The sequence below is a fragment of the Polyodon spathula genome, chromosome 27 (assembly GCF_017654505.1).
Source record: "Polyodon spathula isolate WHYD16114869_AA chromosome 27, ASM1765450v1, whole genome shotgun sequence".
Classification (NCBI taxonomy): Eukaryota; Metazoa; Chordata; class Actinopteri; order Acipenseriformes; family Polyodontidae; genus Polyodon; species Polyodon spathula.
In genome coordinates, this window is record NC_054560.1 from 8978677 (window position 1) to 8996956 (window position 18280).

The window sequence follows — 18280 nt, forward strand, 5'->3', positions numbered from 1 at the left end:
TACAAAGATAAAATGATGGGGCACTTTCTTCTGAATACGCCTTCACAGTGCACTTTTGAAAATCATGCTATACACCCACTTTGCTTATTCAGTTCCGCATGGATGATACTACTTGCGTAATTAAACCGTAATGAACACAAACCAACACTTTAACCCTTTCAGTCCTCATTTTAGCACCGTTTAGAGTTCTTAAAGTACTGCTGGGACTTTAGTCACATTTTCCCAAATATTCTCATGTATACTCAGAAGTGCCTTTTTGATTTATATAACTTAATTTTACATTATTCAACTTGTGAAATGGTTAAGGACTAAAAGGAGAAAGTGCAGCACAGAAACTAGGATCACAAGACACAGTTGGCAATTAAGTGGAGATAGATTAAAGGCATGACCATGAGTAATCTGAAATAGATTTGTGGTAAGACAGTCTAAACAGTCTTAATTGTAAACTGAAATGCATTATTTAATCAATGCATGTATTTGCCACGTTGAAAACAACACATTTTTCTTAAATCAGCAATTTTCCAATACAGGCAAACATGTCTACTGTTCCAGCATTTATTAAGCCATTTAAACCTAGTGGTCTACTTAATGTGAAAATGTGTCTTATCTATTACTGAGTAATTTCGAATAGTCGGTAAACTGTCGCTGTAAAAGAAGATTGAGATTTATGGTTTATAATATAGTCACCAAGATCAACTTTGCCATGTGCTTGCACATGTCATGTAAATATAAATATGAAGCACTGTACACTTCATTTAGTGTTCTAGTTTGTAAAAATGTGGTTCCAAAAACCCAGAGAAGCAAGCATGGAACATCCTTAAAACACCCCTTAACTTGAAATACTACGTTTGAGTATGGTTCAGCAAGCTGAGATGATGCTGTTTTCAAGGTAAGATTTACTATAGCAAATTAAACATCTGGTTTGTGTGAACACCCTTATCATTGGCATGTGGATCTATTTCAATCCCAGACTTCATACAGAGCAAGACAATCCTAGGGGATATGTCTATTTTGGAAGGTACTGTATTGTATATTGTTTTTTTTATTTTTTTTTTTTTTTTTTTTGTTTTTTTTTTTGGTTTTGTTTACCCTAAATGTTACCTGTTTAACACAAAAAAACCATTACCATTGATATTCCCATACCACACACATATGTACAGTGTGTTCTCCTTTGTAAATTGTTATTTCTTGCTTTCTAAGCTTGTGTTAATCCATTTATAAACTCGCATTTCTGCCAGTGGTAACATGAGCATGATTCTGTTTGGCTCACAATGGCAATGTGGTTGCAACAGAGGGAGGGAAGGGAAGCCAAGCCAGATCTGAATTCTATTCTGCTCAACTATTATACAGCTAAGTATGTTAATTAAAGCCTTCAATCACAGTGTAAATGGCATATAATGTCCGTTTAAAAAAAAAAAAAAAATGAACGTATCGCGTCACTGTCACTAGTTTGCAATACTTAGCATTGCGTGATGTAATCGTGAGCTCCCCTGATTTATGCAATTTAAAAAGGAAATCGCCACTTAATTAAGTACGGTGTGAATACAATTCTGGACAGTTCTAGAACATTCCATCTCTTTCAGCCGTATGACCTTCAACTTCCTTTGGAGATGACAAGCAAGACCTTTGCTAATCACGTGCCGGCGGTTACTTCTGGCAAAAACACATGATCGCTGTCAAAACTAAAAAAGAAATAAAATAATAAACCTTAAAAACAGGTGGCAACCCACAATTGAAGTATGTCAGCCTGAGTTGTTTTAGTTTCTTCTCGTCTCGCTTTGAGCTTGCAGGCAGCGCTGTGGGTGACTTTATGATGTCATTTGGCGGCGACGGGTGACCCGGTAAACACACGCTGCAATAATTGTCAGTAAGGTCAGTCGACTTGAAGAAAGAAGCATGTCGCGGTACTTGGCGCTGCTTAGGGTGGGTTTGCGGCATCTGTTTCCCCCGGGATCGGGTCCTGGGAGCAGGAGGATCGCTGCAGCTTTCAGCTCCGCCAGCAACAGTTCAGGTAATTCATTATTTCACAAGTTATCAGTCATGTGAGGTATACTACCGGCATGTAGTCAGTGTACTATGATGTGGTTTTATTGAACACAACAAATTCCAGCCATAAATCAGTACAGTTTGCAACCGGTACAGATCTGTGTGTTTGCATCTTATTGCTTTCAGGTGTGAACCAAAGAAGTTGGGCCAGTCTGACAGGCGCCTGGCGCCCGGAGCGCTCCCGTCCCAGTGCTTTCGTCGCTCGGCAGGATTACAGCACCCAGAATGCGGAGACCAAAGAGGAGGAGCCGCTGCACACCATCATCAGTGACACTGAAAACATCGAAGGTAAGGACAGGCTCACATTGTGTTGTATGTGTTAAACATCGTAATGCTCCTCGTTTATGTAAAGGCATCGTCTTCCAAATGAATGGCGGATAAACCAATTTAAACGTCGGTCAATAATGTAAAGACCAGTATTCTGGCAACAATGCGGAATGGAATGCTATCCGTAGTGTAGTGGTTTTCGCAATAATTTCAATGAATGAAAATGTTAGATTGAATAATGTTGCAGCTAACCATTACAATTTTTTTTGGGGGGGGGGGGGGTCGACGACAAACAGGTAGACTGGTTTGGTAGAAAGAAAAACACTTCATTTACATATTTTAATATTGCCTGTCACAATGCTTTCAGGTTCTTTCTCGAAGCACGAGTTTCAAGCCGAAACCAAAAAGCTGCTGGATATCGTGGCCAGGTCTCTATACTCTGAGAAAGAGGTGGGTGAAGCTGCCGCGTGTGTTCAGTGTGGTGACTGCGGCTCTTTCTCACAGCGGTTAAGATTTTCACTGCCATTACGGATTCTGGCCCCCTTTTGGTGAGATGAGATTAAAATATGGCACCCAATTGTACCAGTACTTGCATCAGCTTGTCCTTGCACTGAACTGCCCCATACCTTGCCGGATTCTACTACTGCTCTTAATTATAACTACTTCCTCTATCTTGTATTTGAATTTACTCTTATAGGTATCCGTATTCACCGTTTTTGTGATTGCTCTTATTTGAAATCATTCTCATCCATTCACGGTACTCACTACATGCTCATACTGAACTTTACTCGTATAAGCAAGTACTTTTACTATAAGTTAACTGCTCTTAGTCAAACACGCTCTTGCATGTAATTAAGTGTAAGTTGCCCTGGATAAGGGTGTCTGCTAAATAATAATAATAATAATAATAATAATAATAATAATAATAAAAGCTCAAACTAGAATGCAGACAAGCCCGGCTCTGTTTCATAGTAGTTAAGACGCTGGCTTGCGGTGTGTGGGGTCGACAGTTCGCACCCAGCCTCTGCCCTGTTATACATATTTACAATGGTTTGGTATTGAATCTCTCAAATTTTGGTATTACTTTTGAAACATTAATACAAAAAAAATTTGTTGGCAAAAGATCACCTCCATCTGTATCTCTCTTGTGCCAAAAACAAATCCAATGAATTTGAATGTACCTAATGAATATAATGTAAAGCAGACTGGTGTTAACAAACATGTATTATTTAATTGTATTTGGGAGGGTTCCAGTATGATATTCTCACAGATTCCATCCGGCCGGTGTGTAAGTGTATATTGGTAGTGTAATGGCGCTCCTTCCTGCTGCTGTAGGTGTTTATTCGGGAGCTCGTCTCGAATGGCTGTGATGCTCTGGAGAAGCTGCGGCACAGACTGCTCAGCGCTGGAGGAGAGTCGGAGCCCATGGAGATCCACCTGCAGACTGACGTAGAGAAGGGCACCTTCACCATCCAGGTAGAGCTGTGGCCCTGCACACACACTCGCAGGTCTCCCCATATCAGGGAAGTAGCCTGCTCCACTTGTGTTCCAAGTGCAGCTGATTCGAACTGATTTGAAGGTGCGCGGTTTCACTATAAGGCACTACCTCTGTATGCTGGTTAAGTTGAGCTCTCTGCTTCTGTGACAGAGGACCCTGGAACGTTTCAGATTTGGGTTTCAGAGTGGGTTTAAAAAAAAAAAAAAAAAGTTTTTATAAAATTTAAATGTGGTCTCTGCTGCCGCATGGTGGAATATTTTGGTATTTCATCAGTGTATCTACTAAACTGGATGCGAATGGGTATCACTGCATGAAACAAAAACATATACAAAATTATTTTTTCCAAAGAAAAAAAACTTCTCAAAAAACTAAAGCAGAGTTATCAGACTTTCTTGGAATTCTACCCCCTTCCCTGTGCCAGTCAATTCTTTGTGCTATTAAGCAGCTTTCTCTCTCCTTATTTTGTGTACATGTAACCTGAGTAGGCTAACTGGTGCCTCTCGAACGCCCCTTTCTTATCGCAGGACACCGGTATTGGGATGAGCAAAGAAGACCTGGTCGCTAACCTGGGGACAATCGCGCGCTCCGGTTCCAAGGTAAAGCACCGTTCTGCTCCCTCCCATGTGTTCTCTTGGTGCATCAAAGTGTCAATTACTTCCATTAGTGACTTTTATTTAAACTGAATCAGACGATCTTGAGAGGATCAGATTATTTCAGCAGCCTGTTTGCAAATGTTTCACGCAGGCGTTTCTGGAGGCCCTGCAGAGCCAGTCGGATGCCAGCAGTAAGATCATTGGTCAGTTTGGAGTGGGCTTCTACTCTGCCTTCATGGTCGCAGACAGGGTGGAGGTGTACTCGCAGTCCGCAGAGCCAGGCAGCGTCGGCAACAAGTGGTCATCAGATGGGTGAGAGGCAAGCTTGTAAGGGAGAGGGCTTTAGTGCACCTTGAGGGGCAGGTGGATCACACTAGAGAGCTGAGACAGGAGCGCTTGGTGCTTATTGTTGAGATGCACAGCCATGTGAAGGAAAGGTTTTAGTTGTCAGTGTTAGAGTGCAGAGTATGTGTCTAAAGCTTACGGCTGGTTTCACAGACCACATTATTAGCACTAATCTTGGACTACCTTGCCTAAATTCACTTAAAATAGTTTCTGAAACCAGCCGTTACTGTTTAGACTGTATATTGCAGGGGGGGGGGGGGTAGAGCTAAGGGTATTTTATCGTTCATTATAAGATGCAGGATTGTGTCTTTGTAACTCTTATTTCTGGTTCATTTGTTTCCCTTGTGCATGTCCTTCACAGATCCGGAGTGTTTGAGATTGCTGAAGCCAGTGGAGTCAGAACAGGGACCAAGATCATCTTGTACCTGAAGGATGACTGCAAGGAATTTGCTTCAGAGGACCGGGTCAAAGGTGAGAGTACCTTGTTATAGCAGACTTGAATGCCTGCAAGTGACTGTAAGTGACATGTGGTGTTTTGTTTTATTCTTTGACACCGAGATGTACAGTTACAAAACTAGGTAAAGAATCCTTTCCCTTGCAACCAGGTAAACAAAACCGGATAACACTTTGATACATACATGCATGCATGCACACTGACATCACTCTCATTTCAGGGGTGGTGACGAAGTACAGCAATTTTGTCAGCTTCCCTGTGTTCCTGAACGGTCGGCGACTGAACACCCTGCAGGTAAGGACTGGCTGCACCCAGAGAGGGATGCTTCTGGCTCCGTTTCACCCTTGAACAAGCCTCTTCATGCCCTCGCCCTGCTCTGTCTGTTCCAGGCACTGTGGACGATGGACCCCAAGGAGATCAGTGAATGGCAGCACGAGGAGTTTTACCGCTATGTGGCACAGGCATACGACAAGCCGCGCTACACCCTCCACTACCGCACCGACGCACCTATCAACATCCGCAGCATCTTCTATGTGCCTGAGATGGTGAGGAGAGAGAGCGTGTGTTTACAATGAAGTTATGCTTGTAACTGTTGCATGTCTTTTGTTTTTATTATTATTATTACAATACTTATGTTGGGGATCATTGATGCACTACATTTTAACATTGTAGCACCCTGACCCCCCACCCCCCTCTACTGCCCTTTCTCTAGAAACCCTCCATGTTCGATGTGAGCCGGGAGATGGGCTCCAGCGTGGCTCTTTACAGTCGCAAGGTCCTCATCCAGACCAAGGCCACCGACATCCTGCCCAAGTGGTTGCGCTTCCTGAGAGGTGAGAGGCGAGAGGCCACCACCGAGAGTGACCTAGACACGGTGTTTGTCTTGTTTCTAGGCCATAGACGCATTTGGCCATTAAAATACATTATCAGTGATTTTATTTTAATTTGCACAGGTGTTGTTGACAGTGAGGATATCCCCCTGAATCTCAGCAGGGAGCTGCTTCAGGAGAGCGCCCTCATCAGGTGAGATTGAGAATCCACACATTCCACCCCAGATACAGGCACATAGTCCCTAGAGTAGGGGGACTGAGATCCCCTTGAGGTAAGGGGCTTGTGGTTGTAGCTGAGAGACTGGAAGTTATTATGATCACTAGTAGATAGTTGAGGAATCCGGAGGCAGTGTGGCCCTAAAGTGACTTAGAGGTTTAAATGACTGCCACATCAGGTTTAAGACCGAATGTTAAAGTTAAGGCTGCCCTGCTCTGATTGCTCGCTCGCTCTCTCTCTCTCAGGAAGCTGAGTGATGTCCTTCAGAAACGGATCATTAAGTTCCTGGTGGATCAGAGCAGGAAGGAGCCGGAGAAATACGCCAAATTCTTTGAGGACTACGGGCTCTTCATCAGGGAGGGAGTTGTCACCACCGCTGAGCAGGATGTCAAGGTAACCACGGCAACCAGCCTCTCTCTGACTTCTCTGCAGGTTGAAAAGCACTTGGTTTTTAACAACTGGATGAGAATTGGTGTTTAATTAAACATTCTTGCTGAAGAGCAGTTTGTGTGGATTACCCCACACACATGGAGCGCAGTTAAATGGAAGATGATAAAAGTAATAACCACTAAGTCACTCTCGGACAATTAAAATGCAATATTCCAGAACACTCCAGTCAGTCATTTTTCCATGAATGTTTTCTCGTACACTGCAGACCACCAGTACCAACTGATGAAAAATAGGATATGAATAAAATGGCATTAATTATATATCTTTACATGAATTAAGATGATTTATAGTAAGGTAATGTGTACAGTTCACCCTTATGATATATGGTATAAGAGAGTCTTCTCGTTTTGTACTTCGGGTGACTCCTATTGTTATCTCTTGTAGCGTACAAGACGGATTCAACTGTACGTGGCAACACCCAACAGCGTCTTTGTAGTTTAACAAGTCCTTGTTTTGCAGGAGGACATTGGGAAGCTGCTGCGCTTCGAGTCCTCAGCCCTGCCAGCAGGGCAGACCACCAGCCTGCAGGAGTACAGCAGCCGCATGAAGGCAGGGACCCGCAACATTCACTACCTGTGCGCTCCCAACCGACACCTTGCAGAGCATTCGCCCTACTACGAGGCCATGAGAAAGAAGGACATGGAGGTGAGCTGGTGTCTGCTTGGGAGAAACTCGTGATCAGTTTAGCATGTTGAATTGAATCCACGCCCCTTCCTAGGATTTCAAAATGCGGTGTGCATTGAATTCTCCCAGCAAATAAGTATGGCTAAGGCAAACGATGGAGGAAGTTAACATGAATGAAAAAGGAATAGATGGTAAGGAAACTGGGCTGGGATGGGTGGGGGGTGGAGAGGGAGTGGGGCTGGGACGCCAGCATCACTGAGCTTTTCTGAGGTGTCGTGAGCTAGTCAACGAAACACTGAAGACGTGAGGTGCCCACCTGTTGACTCCTGCAAAGTGCCCCGCCCATCCCATTCAAGCCAATAGGAAGGGATGAAAGCTCTTATTAATTCGAAGCTACGTCTTGACTGGTCCTCATCACTACTATCTCATTTTATCTTGGTGAAAGCCAAGTCCAATAGTAGCATGAAGTAAATAACAGCTACTCTCATGTAACAAAACCCACCAGGGCATATGGCTGCTGAAGTTGTGCTTTTGAATTAAAATTACTGACTGCTTGTTGGTCTCCCAGGTGCTGTTCTGCTTTGAGCAGTTTGACGAGCTGACCCTGCTGCACCTGCGGGAGTTTGATAAGAAGAAGCTGATCTCTGTGGAAACTGACATCGTGGTCGACCACTACAAGGAAGAGAAATACGAAGACTCTAAGCCAGGTGTGTGTAGTATATGTGGATATAGACGAGGACAAAAACATATCGGGCAAGCTGCAAACCGGTTTATTCCACACAGACAGGGCACACACCAAAGTTACTGATGTTTATGCTTCCATTGATGAATGGAGAGTCTTTGAATCTCAGATGCTGACTGCCCTTCCTTCTCTTCCCAGAATCGGAGCGCCTCTCCCAGCAGCAGGCTGAAGACCTGATGGCCTGGATGAGGAATGCTCTGGGATCCCGTGTCACCAACATCAAGGTACCCTAGACCGGCCCTGCCACCTGAACCCCCATGCAAGACAGCCCCTTGCTTATGATATATATCTTGGCAAGGATCCCACAAACACTGTGGATAGACGAAACCTGTCCAAACCTGAACACTCAGGTGCTTGCAGAGGGAGAATCGCGTAATGCCTTGCCAGTAGAAATGGTGGTGGGGTGTGGTCAAGCTGGCCCTTTTACTCCTTGTCTTTGTGCCTATCCTGTTCTAAATTGTTTCACTGAACCAATTAAATATCCACCAAGACCCCATCAAGAAAATTATATCCTTAAACTTGTTAAACCTGGAGTGATATGGCCCTCCAGGACCATGATTGGACACCCCTGGATTAAGGTGAAAATCGCATTAATTAAAATAAAAAAATATATATATTATTGAAGAAAACAAATATTAAAAAAAAAAAAAACTAGCCTGTGCTTCTCTGAAGCCTCCTTATTAATCCCACTCTCCAGGTGACCCCTCGCTTGGACACCCATCCTGCTATGATCACAGTGCTGGAGATGGGAGCTGCTCGCCACTTCCTGCGCACACAGCAGCTGGCAAAGACCAGCGAGGAGCGTGCACAGATCCTGCAGCCCACACTGGAGATCAACGCTGGGTGAGACCCCATCTAACTGCTCCCTGCTCTACCCATAGCACAGCTACAATATTGCCACACCAGGCAGCCCATGGTGTTCACTGAACTTGTGAGAGTGCCCCCACAGAAAGCTTGTACTGGGAATATTTTGTCATGTAACATGATGCTGTGCTTCTCACTTCTTTCCTCTGCTCCCCTTTCTCTCCACAGCCATGACCTGATCAAGAAACTGAATGAGCTGAAGGACTCTGACATGGAGTTGGCCCAGTTGCTGCTGGATCAGGTAAACAACTCCTTACACATCTCATGGTAAATAACCATCTCAAAACTGTGAGCAATTAATAAGCTCATAGAGCAGTTTCTAGATTCTACGCCCCCAGGAGAGATGAGGTGGTGAAGATAGAAATGAACAGTTTCTTAGCCATTCATTTCCAGAAGACTTTCACACACACACACACCCACCCCAATAACTTTGTTAGTTGTTTGTAACAGCATTTAACACATAAAACATGTGACAAAAGTCAAAGCTACCTGTGTCCTCTTCCTTCAGATCTACGACAATGCTATGATTGCAGCAGGGCTGAACGATGACCCCCGCCCGATGATCGGTCGTCTGAATGAGCTGCTCACAAAGGCCCTGCAGAAACACTGACCCAGCGTGTAGAGCCCGGGCAGACAGTGAACTGCTCAGCTACCTGTACTGCTTTAGTCTGCATGGACAGAACTTCACTGTGGTCCTGCGTGTCGATGGACATAACTCTGTTTTTAAAAAAAAAAAAAAAAAAAAAAAAAAAAACGAATTGAAAACCAGAGCAGTCTCTTGAAACACTGGAATCTCAAAAGCAGTGATCTCCAATGATTATTTAGCATTTGTGTGAAAGTCTGTTTACGGACTCCTTTATGTATGTGTGTATATATGTATGTAGATTTTTTTTTTTTTGTAAATCTTTTCCTCCAAAATGTGTGCTAGGATATCCTGCTAATATTCCATTGTCATTTCTTTAGTAAAGCTAAGTGTTTGAGGGATGAGAAATTTTTTAAACCACAGTGTTAAAACATCTTTAATTTCAGTAACAAAATAACTTGTTTTGTGTGCATTAAAAGCGAAGAACCTTTTATAAATGTGTTGGAAGTGTGGTTACTGTGTGAACATTTTCACATTTTAAACAAATCGAGTTCCCTGAACAAGAGCTGTAATAGGATGTTCTCAGTCCTGGGCTGATTTTTATGGAGCCATTACTGAGTGTCAGAAGTCCAACAAATAATATTTACTTCCCTTAGTTCTTTTATGAGCACTCATGGGGACACCAAGGTAGATGAGGGTGGGATCCAAGGGAATAGAAATGATGAAGACCTGTTAGGCTGAGTCATTTCACAAACCTAGAGGAGCCTCTTAGAAAATTCACTTCCTTTGGCTTGGGAGAGCTGAGTCCCACCTGGCTCCCACCAGCCATCCCGTTACCAAGCAAACTGACGTCATCATTCAAGCAGAATGATGATGGATAAAGAAATGGAGCTTTATCAGATAGTGAAAGAGTCTGAATCCTGCTCAGAAGAAGCAAAACCTTCCTCACTTGAGCTCTCTTATAAGGAGAGGAATGAGGCTGCAGTGTCAGGTGGGATTGGGGCAGAAGGACAGGGAAGGCTCCAAAAGGTAATTATCTGAAAGTCTGTCTAAAGTGGAAAAGGATGATGAATTAATATCATGTATTCTTTTCTCTGCTGAAAAACTTTTGTGGCAGTGGACTGAAACTTGGGCTTAGTGGGAGTGACCTTAACAAAGAAGAAAGCATCAACATGGAGCCCTCCTGGATAGTGCCAGGAACTCCTGCACCCTCCGCCAGCGTGAGACATGGATCCTGGAGTTTCTTGGAGATCCAAGGAATCGGGCGGCTTAACCTGTTTTCCAAATCTTACATGAATAAACCTGCTCTGTTAAAACCAGGATAAGCCACAAGTCAACAGACTCCTAGGCTGAGCAGGGCTAGTCATTTCTCAAAACCTCAGAGCAATTCAATCTTAAAACATGACAGTTCTTACCATTCAACAAGAAATCACAGGCAACAACCTTTTTTTGAAAGCTACCAGCTACAGTCAGATTTCTAACCACGGTAACCCTGAACCTGAGAGAACCCAAGGAGTCAATGTAACCAAGGTTTTCCCAAGGAAACAAAGGGAGGCATTGTAACTTCCAGTGCTTTTCGACATCAGTATTCCCCAGTGTTTGTAATTCCTCCTACCCAGGTGAGACAGACTTACCTGTTTTCAAATCCTACTAGCAATGACTGCTCTCTTAAAACAAGAATGTTCTGAAATTTCAGCTAAGCGACTCAGCTCAGATCTAAAGAGGAGTTTTTCAAATATCACCAAGATCCTAAATCTAGGTTCAGCCAGGACAAAACAATGCTCAACAGGGTCAAGAAGTTCCCTGGAGATAAAAAGACAATGACCTGTTTTTGAAATCCAGCAGCAGCTGTCAAATTTCTCTGTCAAACCACAACAGTCCTAAACCTAGAACAACTCAATGGAGACAGTGTAATATTAGTGCCCCCCAGCAGACATGAGAAAGCAGAAAGTCCCTGCTGTACAGATCACAGATGCCAGCATAGATTTAGATACCGGTGGATCTCAGCAATTCAGGAGGCCATGGTGGGAAGACTGTCTCTGAACAGTTCAGTCTTTGAGGTGGAGGGAGAAGAGACAACCCATCTGCAGACTGCCGGGAGCTTCTGCCTGGAAGATGAGCCCCCCCATACCGTTCACAAGGACAGAGTCACTTGAATTAAACAGAGGCAACAGCCAAAGCTAGTGTGTGTTATGCAGGTGTGACATGGATAAAGGCTGGAAGAAGTGAGTTTTGTAAGAGACACTGCAAGATAAATCCTGCTTCTTTCCTGTAACGCTGTGCTGTGTTTGTCTGGACAGATATGGAGTGCGGCCACTGCCTAAGTGCCAGATGATCCAGAAACTGAAGAAAATCCATCAGTACAGACACCAGGTGGTCAGCTCTGACACTGAAGAAGAGGTCTTGTCTGCACAGCATAGTGCCTGCCAGACTGACTCAGCCCAAACCAGCTTTCAGCACAGCAGCAGGGAAGCACAACACTGCCAGACAGACTCAGCCCAAACCAGCTTCCAGGACAGTAGCAGGGAAGCACAACACTGCCAGACAGACTCAGCCCAAACCAGCTTCCAGGACTGCAGCACAACGTTGCCTCCCAGCCCGCCACATGTGCTCTTGGGCCTGGCCCTGCCTCCGGGGAGAAAGAAGCAGGAAGTGGAGGCAGGGAGCTCCAATGAGACAGGGCCGCTCTCAGCCCCCCAGTGCTTCACAGCTTCTTCAGCGGCTGGCTACAAGGACTCCTTCTCCTTACAAAGGTAACCCACTCTGCCTGCACAGACACAGCTTTACAGAAAAATAGTATTTATTAAGGTTTTGCTATGGTTGGCTACGTTGCACTGTTCTTGATTGCATGTGTTGGTTAACACCCTGCTTGTGTTTTTTTGTTGCAGGTCTAACCCGGAGGAGCGTTGCCCATCAGGGGGTGACGAGGATGACGTGCCCCCTCACAGGGTGCAGCGCTTGAGGCTGGCACGACTGCATCGGTGCACAGGTTCATCACGTTGGGCCGATGAGGCTAGGAGCCAGGTAGCTGCTTGACTTTCTGAACTCCAACTGCATCACCTTCACCACCGCCAGCAGGGGGAGGCTGGCTGAGGGGTTGGACAGGCATGGTGCAAAGACACAGAACTGCTCCTAGATCCCACGCTGCAGGATTTGATTTAGTTTACCAGTTTTCTAAGTTCCATATGCATGTTGTACCAGTCTTCTATGTAGGTTTATGAGCTGGAAGCAAGCAGACAAACTCAAATCTCCCCTCGCAGTCCAAAATGCATGTGGACTTTTAAGCTTTGTTATTGAAGCATGGTGTTAAAGCCTACCTCATTTATTATAGTGTGATTTTTTTTTTTTTACAATGACCTTTTTCTTTAGATAGTCTTCAAACTTCTGTGCTTGTGTTTTAATATTTTATAAAATATATCAAAGGAGACAAAAATGTAGATAAAAGGAAAAAAAAAGATTAGTATATTAAAAAACAAAATAAAGTTGTATTACTTTTACACTAGGACTGCTGATGGGTTGTGCACAGTAAACGTCATTAAAATGTAAACGTTGTCCTAAGGTGTATTTCTTTACCAGGTAAAACTTTTTTTTTCAGGTCGCCAAATATGTTTCAGCTGCTGTGCTAGATATGGGATCAGGCTATCAGGAGTGTCACCGTCTTCTCACTGTATTCTGGTTGTAGTTTTGGGTTGTGTGTGTTTCCGTGTAGTTCTCTTATAGGCTGAGAAATTCTCCTTCCAAATGCAAATAAATTAATTCATAGTAAAATATGGGAGGGAGTGTGTTTGTGCCTGATTTCCAGTCTAGCCTTGTGTGAGGCAGGTACGGCTTTCTTAAACCAGGTTTCCATGTAGTTTTTTAGGATTTTTAAAACACAGCCTTTGGTCCCTCAAAAAACAAACATAAATAAATAAATAAATAAATAAATCATCCGCCGTTCCTGTCTGTGCAGCTCTGCTGACACAAATAATAATAATAAAAACAGCATTCCGTAAGAGCTGTGTACAATCCTTGTTAAACATTTTCTTCAAACCTATTATACACATACATATTCGTAAGAGGTAAGGACAGCGCATTTCCAGATAATTACCACTATTACCATGGAAGAGTCTGCAGTTTACATTTCCCATTTTCTATTTGACACTGCAAGGAACTAACACTAGACGAACGCTCATTTTCAAAACTGGCACTAATTCAAACATCGAATCAGGTCAAATATGATTCAGTGAAGACTGAATAATTTGACGTTGATGTTAATCGAGCGTGGTGGCAGTATAACAGTATTCAATATGCAAAGAGGGGCCCCCAAAACGACAACAGCCCCAGACCCCCTGCTACTCTTAATCCTGCCCTGCAGCTCGCTGGGGTTTTCAGCCATCGGTTTAAGTAAAAAGGCCCAGTTGCAACAATAATGGTACTGATTTTCAAAATCTATGTATGGGCTTTGACTTATTAGTTGAGTTACCCATTAACACACTAATAGCTGTGTTAGTAGTTCTGTATGTTTACCTGCCATGACATCATGTTAGGTGTCAAGCTTTAACATACAATGAGAAGCTAATTTAAAAGGGTTACTGCTAATAAACAAGACGTTTCAACACCACTGTGCAACACCTACTGTAAAAAAGAAACTGCAGCCAAACTAGAAACAAGCAATTGAGTTGCTTGGTGTAAAGACCTGGATAAATCTGGCAAACTCTTCTTGCTTTGGAGTCCCACCGACCTCTCACAGCCCAGAACAGCGCCCAGAAAGAATTTCACTTCAGAACCCAACACTTCAGAAAATATTCTTTACTTTTTTTTTTTTTTTCCAGGTTTTTTTTTTTTTTTTTTTGTAAATAACAGCCAAGACAATTTTTTTTCTTTAGCTATGACAAAGCTTGTTTCAAGAACAAACAAAAAAAAAACATCTGAATGTGCAGTTTCAGCAAGGTGCAAGGCCAGCGTTGAGCTGCGTGTCACCGTGGCAGTGCGGTTACCGAGCTTGTGTCCGGTTTCTCTTGCCACTGAAGCTGGTTCTGAGAGCCCAGAAAGACATCATCCAGGGACAGGCACCTGAATCTGATCTGGAGCTGAATGGGCCCTTCAGGACTGATTCACAATATTGGCCAAAAAACGCTGCGCCCACCACTCCTCCAGATCAATGGGGACGAAATCTGAAAAAAAAAGTGGCCAAGGAATTAAAGAACGTTTTATCAGCTACAAGACTCCTCCAAGCTAACTGGGGGGAAGTGGTGCACAGGACTCGGCGCACAGCACTAATACTCCTACAATCCCACAATTATCCTTGAGGATTCTTCAGAGGAAAGTTTTGACAGAAGAGTTAGCAAGAATGGCAAATAATGAGCCGAAGTAACAGGATCATGCAGAACACACTGCATTTAAAACAAAATGAGGTTGACAAAGTCTCGAAGAATTATAAGATGACTTGGAACACACTGGGATTCCTGCGTTCCAAGGAAAGCGTCAGCATCCATTCGGTGCTGATTTATACAGTAGGGATCCTTGGTGGTCCCTTGCTTGCACAGCTTATGCTTCTGTGTGCTCCAGCGAAACCTTTCCTCCCCCCTTGAAGCCTCTGCCATTAATCAGGCCTGCTACTGCCTGGAAAGCCACCTCCAAGCTATGCTGTAGCTTAGAAATATTGAAAAACTACTTTAATGGTGCATTACCCTATAGAGTACTCACTCTTTAAGCTGGGGTTGGGTGACTTGTCTGTATACTGGACAGGTCCGTGCCCGTTCTCTGCCCCTCGCGAGTCTCCAAGCCGCTGCTCCACCTCTTGCCAGGCTGCAGAGACACAAGACCATTGCACTGAATGATTGTAAAGGTTGCATTGGTTCAATGTGTTTGAATGCATTACTTGAATCTGTCTGGATGAACTACAGTAACAGATAAGAGTACGACCCAAGAATAACTAAAACATCTGATCATTGTATTCAACATGCAGATAGGAATAGTTATGGAACTAATATTCCTATGCAGTGCAAGAACTACTCCCCATACGCTATGCACACACACTATATATATATCACACACACACACACCTTATCATGATCATTTCTACTTCCTATACTGTGAAATAAATATTCTGTCATCAGGAGTTCAAATTATTGACGAAACCACGTCTGGTTAAAGCCCCTTCATCATTGACATTCAGAGAGAGCCCACTACCTAGCATAAAAAATAAAAAATAAATAAAAATGGGACAACCCTGGGTGCTAAAATCATGCCATGGGAACCCAGTCACATGACGTACAAATTCAGCAGTTGGCATGGATATGCTATTGGGACAGGAAGGCAGTTCAGTCCCTGCACGCTGTGTTTAGTTAATTATCCCTAAATAAGCAAAACCAAGCTTTAGAGAGACAGGCGTGTAATCAAGTGTATTTACAGTGCAAACATGTGCTATTGCATGTGGAATACCCTCATGTAATAACATGTCCATGAAAAAATGTTTCTCTCTTTGCTAAATTTCTAAAAAAATAAATAAAAAGAGAGCGAGAACTTGAGCTTGTATTTTGTTAGTGAATGTAAACCAATGGGGTTTCTGATTAGAATTAGACAAACAGCTACTGTGGCCTTGAAGCAGTGATTTGCGGAAAGTAAATATTTGAAAACATTTAAGAAATCAAACAGTATTTGAAAATAATGAAATACTAGTACAATAGTTGTAATTAGTAATTATTAGTTGTAATCAAGTTAAATGTATTCAACCATCTTTTACATATGGAAAGAAATGTAATGAAAGCCTAATTAACATCCTGAATCCGAAGCAGGTTAACCCCTGTCCTTGTCAGCTGTTCATCGATAACCAGTAACACCTGCCGTCATGAACAGAGCAGTTGTCCAGAGGTAACTGAGTGGATTAACTCCTCATTGTTTAGATCCGTTCACCTCAATTGGTAAAGTGACTTGTTCTGAATTAATGAAATGAACATGTGTATGTAGCATTCTCCTCGTTTGAGAACCACCGAGACCATCAGGAGTTAATCACAAGACCTAACATAAAAGCTGCCATTCCCCATCGCAAGTGAAGTCATGTGTTAGGTTACAGCAAGGGCCACCGCGGCTGCAAACAACATCAGCCTACTGAGGTCTATAACCACCTCGCATTTCCTCATACCAGACAATGCTTCCGACAGGTTCAAAGCTACTTGCAAGCACTGGAAACAGCAAGTTGGTTGTTCAGTCAGAACAACCTCGAATCTCTTTGTCTACCTCAGGGTTTTGTCCTGCCTCCCAGAAGGCTCTGACCCTCTTGCCCTAGTGAAAGAGCCATGAACCCCAGTTCCCAGTTGAATTGACAAAGCTAGCTGCCAGGTACCTCAATGTGCCAGCAACCTCAGCTGCGGTCGAGAGAGTGTTCAGTATTGCTGGCAGAACCTTTACGCCAGATCAGTGTTCAACAAGCGACACTAATTTTTCAGCAATAACAATGTGTCTTAATATGGTGTTTTGTGCATATATAAATAAATGTTGAAATACACTACAGTATGTGTTGAGTTATGACAATATTTACAAATATATTTGTAAATCAAGGTTAACAATTTAAATCTTTCAAATTTTAATAGACGATGGTTGAAATATTTAAACATTTACAATGAATTCAAATATTTTTCTAAAAACATTTCAATATTCAAAGTCACGTGTACATGTATTTGAAGTATTTAAATCTATTTAAATACTCTTTATAACATTCATTCCCAGGTCTTATCACAGATTATCTAAAATTTGAAGATGCACCCCTGAAGCGGCCACTAGTTATCGCTTAAACCGGGAATAAAATGCCTGCCAAGAGTTAACTAGGCCTACCTTCGTAAACAAACTTGACATTGTCCTCGTGTGCTGCTGTGTAGCCCTCGCCCTGGCAGTCTGTCTGTGGCTGTGGCGTGTGGTAGCGCTTGCCGTTCACCCGGTTGAACACAAGCTTCAGAGCTGGGCTGCTGCAACACAAAGGAGACAGTCATCAAACCATCAGCTTTCAGCTCTGCAGTACAGAGATCCTGACAAACCTCAATAGACTTGGTATCACAATTATTAGCACTGCATACGATTGCCGCACAAGTGACTCTTTGGCAAAAGCACAAGTTTGTGTCAGAAGTTATCACACACTGAACCATATAGTATTTGAAACATATATAACATGGCAAGTCATACAAATGACTGTAGTATTTAATCTTGACGATGATGATGATGTCTGTTCCATAGCAACACGGTACAGTATGCCCTGCAGTGTGAACCCAGCACGAAGCTACACATACAGAAGGAGATTTGTGCTTTACATTTGAAAAGCATATTAAGTATCAAGGCAAAACAATTGGTAACGCTTTAAAAAGAGGATTTAGTGCTGGTATTGTCAGGAAGAATGGCACCGCCCCAACTGTAACTGGAAGCTAGCTATCATCTGTTTCTCAAACATCACATTTAACCAAAAGTGCTTTAAACAAAACCAGTAGCCAGACAGAATTGATCACTACCCTTTGCATGTGACCAATACAATCAAACTACCCATTACCCACTACCCAGCCTACTGCATATAATATTGTACAATGCCATCAACATTTACACTAAAATGGTTTTTGAAATGTAACATACTAGTGCTTGGGTTTTCTATTGACATTTAGAACCACTTATACTTTATCAATGCCTCTGGACTCCACCCCTCACTTTGATAACACTGTGTAACACAATTTTTGTTCCTGGGTAGTAAGTGTTATTTCCTAATTGCTTATGCCTCAAAAGTAAAGAAAATGGCTATTATTCC

At 43.0% G+C, this 18280-nt stretch overlaps 2 protein-coding genes across 2 annotated transcripts; one reads left to right on the forward strand and one right to left on the reverse strand.

The window, feature by feature from the left end:
• Positions 1–1837: 1837 nt before the first annotated feature.
• trap1 (TNF receptor-associated protein 1) lies at positions 1838–10006 on the forward strand. The gene is made up of 18 exons (XM_041230370.1): positions 1838–2011; positions 2173–2334; positions 2681–2763; positions 3649–3789; positions 4336–4407; positions 4556–4716; positions 5111–5220; positions 5424–5497; positions 5593–5748; positions 5916–6036; positions 6157–6226; positions 6496–6643; positions 7160–7345; positions 7893–8031; positions 8205–8290; positions 8764–8909; positions 9099–9171; positions 9439–10006. Exons 1-18 carry the CDS (start codon positions 1897–1899, stop codon positions 9538–9540), a joined length of 2145 nt encoding a protein of 714 aa, XP_041086304.1. The 5' UTR covers positions 1838–1896; the 3' UTR covers positions 9541–10006.
• A 4344-nt stretch (positions 10007–14350) lies between these two features.
• Positions 14351–18052, reverse strand: LOC121301212 (MAPK regulated corepressor interacting protein 2-like). The gene is made up of 4 exons (XM_041230356.1): positions 18048–18052; positions 17329–17459; positions 15202–15303; positions 14351–14669 (listed from the first exon to the last, which is right to left on the reverse strand). The coding sequence occupies exons 1-4, from the start codon at positions 18050–18052 to the stop codon at positions 14599–14601; spliced, it is 309 nt and encodes a 102-aa protein (XP_041086290.1). The 3' UTR covers positions 14351–14598.
• Between the last annotated feature and the right edge of the window lie 228 nt (positions 18053–18280).